We start from the raw sequence: 6,000 nt of genomic DNA on the forward strand, positions 1-6,000 counted from the left end.
TTTCTTCCACACTTCTTTTAAACCCCACAAGTTTTGAAAAGCAGGCTCACCAAGGGTTGATATCTTCGTCTCAGACTAAGGTTTGGAAAGCGAAAAACCCAAATTCAATGTATCGAGTCAAAAACAATAAACAGAGAAAATTCTATTTGCAAGAAAAAAAAAAGTTTATTCCTTGTAAACCTCACAGAGCGAGAGCACAGCCAAGGTCAGACCTGGGGAGAAACAGAGCAGTGACTGTGGGCATAGAAAACAAAAAAACAAATAAAACACTTCTCTATACTTCCAACAATCAGCTGACCAAACAACTGACTCAACTGTATTTTTCACCAAAACATTTTTTCCAGGAGCCAATGACAGCGATCTGAGCTAAAAAAAAAGCGTCTCCTATACAGAAGGTGAAAAACCACACGCACAACAAAGACCGTTTCAGATGATGGAGAAACCACATCAGACTCAAGCAATTTTTCTCCCTGCAGGAAAATAACAATAATACCAGAAACAGGAGTAAGGATAGCTGCTCTTAAAGACAGCTACTTCCCCAACAGTTGCAAATACTGTAACATTCACAAAAATAAATGTGACTTTCTAGTCCCTTACTTTTTAAACTACACAGTCTACTACAAACAGGTGACCACTTTCTCTACCTGCTTAACAGAAACTTCCATTAAGTGATATTTAAACTGGATAATTGACAAACACTTCGGCCAATGTATTTGCGGTACATTCTTGAACACGTTACTAGAGAAACGAGCATTCCCAGTCTTGGCACACAAACTGATGTGGAGGATTCATTAAATAAAATTATTTAAACTGCTCTATTAACGTTGGCATTTCCAAAGCTTTGTTTACATTGCACAGTCCATCTTTAGAGTTTTCCCTTTCGTGTGTATTTTCGACAGTGAAACTTTAAAAATTGGAAATAATAAAAGGACATAGGGGGGCAGCAGCTAAAGCCAAGGATTCGGGGCTTTAACACCAGTAGAGGTGAGCTTCTGTGAATGGAAATGTGACGATCCAGAGACCTGGAAGCAGTGGACGTACTGATAGGCAAATAGAAGTACAATTAATTTGTTGTGGTCCATTAAATCTGGTAAATGAGACGTACAGAAGCTGCCCTCGAGTGGACACGGTGGATCAGCTTCCCTACAAATCGGGGATATCAGTACGAAGTCCAAAAGCCAAATCATAGTCTAAAGGCAACTTTTTCCCACTTCACAAGGCTAGGTCAAATTCCAAGCCAGATGCTTTACTTATAATTCACAACGTGTTGGATTGCATCTCATCACCAAACTGTCCTGAACTCAAGGCACTGATCATAAAAACGGATGAAAGAGAGTGCAGAGAGGCCGGTACACTTGTATATACACATGCTCCTGTGACAGCACTTTCTTCAACTTAAAAACTCTGGGGGGCAGGGGGGGGACAAAACAGCTTTTTTTCCATTAATGCTGAACATGACTTGCTGCTTGGGTTCATTGCATTTTATGGTTTCTGCTCATAACACAAGATGTTTTCCAACGTATTGCAATCAAAACTTGAAATCTAAAAGAGCGAACCAATAGAACCACACAATACACTTTAAAAACTATTTACCACCGAAACCCCCAAAAGCAGGGTTCATTTTGGTTTAAAACAAATTAAATAACAGGGCTGAGAGTCCGTGCCAACTTTGCACTACATTCCTCTGGTTGCACAGATGTTGCCATATTACCTCGGGAGAAAGAAACAAATCTGTCAAAGAAATGGAGATACTAGTCAGGCTGTATGATAGTAGGAGAACTCCAAGTTTTAGGAGGCAATAATCAAGGGAAAATAATAAAGCAGCTATTCCCCCAGGACCAAAGAGCAGGTTGTGGTGGTGGGCGAGGGAGAGCAAAACCCTCCTTGAGATGAAAATACAAACCCGATTCTGTGAGGTTTCACTAGACACTTTAGAGTGACTTCCATGTTGACATGTGATGTCCGCTTTAAAGTTTTTTTGTCTTTGTTTTAACTACAACAAATACAGTCACACGATACAACATCCTTTTGAGCTGGCGAGGAGAACAAAATAATAACCAGAGAAAAACAATGTTCTCAGCCGCAGACATGCCGAGCAGAGTGGAAGGTGGTGGGCCTGCAGGAGAAATAAAAGATGACGGAGGCAGGAGAGGGCGCGGGACGTAGCGTTCACTTTTTGAGTGGCTGGTATACGGAGGCGTTGGGGTCCAGGCCGGAGGGATTGGTGTCCATGAACTTGGAAGAGTAATGGGGGGCCACGGGGTTCATGCTGCTGTTGTCGGATGAGTAGGAGATGCTGGGCATGACGGCCATCACTTCGGCTATCTTCTGTTTCAGATCTTTTATTTCCTGGTCTTTCTGCAGAATCTGAGCTGAAAACAGACGACATGTCAGTCCAAAGAGAAGGCAACTAAGAATAGAGTTGACAAATTGCTCACAGTTGTATCTTTATTACGGCCAGTGTTAAAAATGTCCGACGCTGGACCGTTTTCTTCTACAGTTTTTACAAGTTGTCTCGTCTATTGGGTTGCGCTTCACTATAGCGTCACTTTTTTGAGACCAATACATCCATGAACAGCAAAAAACACATGAAGGACATAGTAAACAAACCTAAAGTGTGCCATAAAGATATTCCCCCTTACTACCTCCAGCAACAGGTTGCTGTTCTTTTTAATTTGCCAGGTATTATAAACCCATTGTGGCAATTTATAGACTTTGGTTTTACATTGAGAATAACTAACAGATATGCTTTGACTTATCGTAGTTTGAATGGTGCAATGAATATTTTGAAATGCTAAATAGCCAATGTAATCCAGAATTAATATGATTACGTTTTGATAATGGGCACCTTTTCTCTGAATAAGTGTATGATGTCACGCTCAAACTACAGTCGGTGAGATACAGGTAATGGCCGTGATTTTATAGTTTTCAGAGTTTATTGTTAAATAAATAATGCTCTTTCAGTTATAATAAGCAGCTTCTCCTTATGTGCTTTTGGAACCCATTCACCTTACCACAGGTGTATTCAGAGAAGTAAAACTCCCTCAACAGAGAACACCAGCCTCTGTGGACGTCAAACTGACCTTGTGCGATCTCCAGCTGTCTCTTGGCGTCTCCCAGCGCAGAGAACAGGTCCAGTTTGATCCTGGTTTCTGCACTCAGACTGTTTTCCAGGTGCTGCGTCTTGTCCTGCATGGCTGACAGCGCCGACATCAGCACCTCTGTGTCTTTTTCATTTTCCTTATATTTATGAAGCTCCTGAAAGATGGAGGAGAAGAGATACAGGTGTGGTCAACTCTCTCTGACTGGATGCTTAGCACGTTGGTGAGAGCAATGGCACGGTACAAATTATATTTGTTTTATAACATCCATAGCTGATGTGAAAGTTGAAGTTAGAGGAGCATGAAAAACAAACAAACAATTTGTACATCCTAGGAGAAGGTGTGTCTGGCTGAGGATAGTATGCGTCACTTCAGTGAGGCAAACAGTTTTAAAATCCCAAAAGCCTGTGCCAGAATATCACTGTTAATAAAAACAATTCTCTCAACATAATGTTGACTGTATACATGAAGCCTTAGAGGTACACAGAGCGTCAAAACCTGTAGCAGACTGCTGCTTTGACTTCAACAGCACTGCCACATTTATGAGCACTAGGGTTGAATATACTATTACGGTTTAAGTCATTTAATAACGAGTCAATTCGTATTTTAAAATACAAACAAACACGGTACATGTGGCGAAGAATTTTTTTGCCAAGCTGCAGAAAGCAACTAACAAGTAAAACAAAAAAGAAAGAATAGAAAAACACAATCCAGCCTTTATATAGAAATGAAACAATGAAACAGTATAACTATTCAAACCAGTACATACAGTATATGCAATGTATGGCAGATGGATGAAACCTAAATAATGAATACCAAGTTATGAATGGTGAAAGTCACTGATTAAGTACTGGACCATGCCTCCAACATGATTAGGTGGTTTGTAAAATTAAACAGGTAAGGTGTAGAATTCATTCATATTTTCTATGTCATCGTAAACAATGACATATTTCTATCTTTAAGCATAGTTTACCTGCCTTCTGCACACTGGTATTGACGAGTTGTGGTGCACTATAGCTGTGACAGAGCTTCAAGCAATGCCCAATCATGACATAAACATGGGCATGTTACATTTTGCTGCACCATATTCCAAAATGTAAGTGTGCAGGACCAAAGCAGAACTAGTCATGTACACAAGCCTGCACCAAGGTCACATGACAGAATCCAAACATTCATGTATACTAGGGATGTTAAGATTCACCGATTCGCATCGGTGCACCACCGGCATAAACATTCAAGATGCGAGGGCACCGGTTGAAAGAGTGCACATCGGCTACAGTTTGGGTTGAACTCCCGATGCATCGATTGTAGCGTCTTTGCATTCGTAAAAAAACCATTCATTCATATGATATCCTGTGGTTAGTTTACAACAGCCTGTGACTGCCAATAATAGTTTAAATGTCTTCCTTACTGTAAGCAGTAATGATAGAGTTGTTTGTGAAAGGTTATTTGCATTCTTTATTGTTCCTATAGAAACCACTGCTTTCTGCTCACTGGTGAGTTAGCCTATGGATGAGTGTTAAGCACATCAGGCTGGCAGCTGTATATTGCACTATGGTAGTTGTTATTTGCACATTGTTAATCATGGGCAATGCATCCTTAAATTGTTTAACTGTGAGGTTTTATACAATTGTACTGTACTCTGGAGAGTTTAAGGTAAAAAATAAACAGCATGATGGGTTGTGCAGTACCAAATATGTGAAGCACTTTTGTTAATTTAAGATTTGCTGCATATGAGGATTAAAACAAAAATCCTCTGTCGTACCATATTGAAGTATCATTATTTTGCATCGCATCAACCCGTATCGCATAATGTTGAATCAAGTCGTATTGAACTGTATCGCAACAGGGGTGAATCGTATCGTATCGCATCGCCTGGTGTTTCAAATGTATCGTTAATGTATCGTATCGCGGCAACGTATCGAGATGTGCATCACATCGGCCTCAGTGATGGAGATGCACATCCCTAATGTATACCCGAGCAGAATAAAAAAACCACAATATCAGAAAAATTCCTTACCTGAACTTTCAAGTCAAGCTCTCTTATCTGGTCTTCCTTTAGCTTGTTGTCCATTGATAATTTCTTACACTCTGTTTCTAATTCATTGATTCGCCGCCTCAGCGTGTCTGTACACTCCCCTCTGAAAAATGGAAGGAGAAGTAGTAGATTCAGGAATATAACAGATGAGAACTTCAGATAAAGCGAAGTCAGCAGTGAAATGTCAGAGGTGCAGCTACCTGGATGCTGCTGCTAGTGCTACTGCTCTGGCTGCTGTGGCCTCCTCTAACTTCTTCCGCTTCTTTTCATCTGCGAGCTGTTTCTCTGCGGCGGCTCGAGCCTCCTGCTCTGCTTTGAGCCTCTTCTCCAGTTGGCCCACTGACTGTTTGTCCTTTTGCTTTGCCTGCACTGCATTATGGAGCCTAGAAGAAGCACAGATACAACCAGGATACAATAGAACATTAACAAGAGGTAACACAGGTTGGCAAGGACAGGATTTCTTACCCGTGCTATAGGGTAAGAAATCATGGTTTCACATGTATAGAATTTGTTTTGTTTTTTTTGTTTGATCTCATCTCGTCCTTTATTTGCGAGATACAACTCAAAGATCTGCACAAATGTGAGGAATATGTAGTTTTACTGATGCCTGACAATGAACTCCAGTGACCCAGCTTTCCACTCACTTGTTCTGCAGCAGCTCGTTCTCCTGGCGCAGCTGGCTCAGCTCGGTGCGTATGGAGCGCTCGGCGCTGCCCAGCGAGCCGATCTGGCTGCGCAGGTCCTGCTCCACCTGCCGGCTGGCCTGAAGGTCGGCCTTCAACTTCTTTACATCCTGCTCCAACCTGTCCCGGTGGGAGAAGGAACAGAGGAGAGACACATTGACATGCTGGATTTATAGAT

The 6,000-nt window shown here is 41.4% G+C and overlaps 1 protein-coding gene across 2 annotated transcripts in view; it reads right to left on the reverse strand.

Annotated features, from left to right (window-relative positions):
• Nucleotides 1-140: 140 nt before the first annotated feature.
• maco1b (macoilin 1b) overlaps nt 141-6,000 on the reverse strand; it is a 15,680-nt gene continuing 9,820 nt past the window's right edge. For both annotated transcript variants that reach the window (XM_079694752.1, XM_079694753.1), the window contains exons 7-11: nt 5,784-5,942; nt 5,340-5,522; nt 5,122-5,242; nt 3,084-3,258; nt 141-2,372 (exon numbers count right to left, since the gene is read on the reverse strand). In XM_079694752.1, the coding sequence (XP_079550878.1) occupies nt 2,170-2,372; nt 3,084-3,258; nt 5,122-5,242; nt 5,340-5,522; nt 5,784-5,942 (841 nt within the window). In that variant the 3' untranslated portion in view covers nt 141-2,169. The remainder of the gene's footprint in view (nt 2,373-3,083; nt 3,259-5,121; nt 5,243-5,339; nt 5,523-5,783; nt 5,943-6,000) is intronic.

The sequence above is a fragment of the Notothenia rossii genome, assembly GCF_949606895.1.
Source record: "Notothenia rossii genome assembly, chromosome: 7".
Taxonomy (NCBI): Eukaryota; Metazoa; Chordata; class Actinopteri; order Perciformes; family Nototheniidae; genus Notothenia; species Notothenia rossii.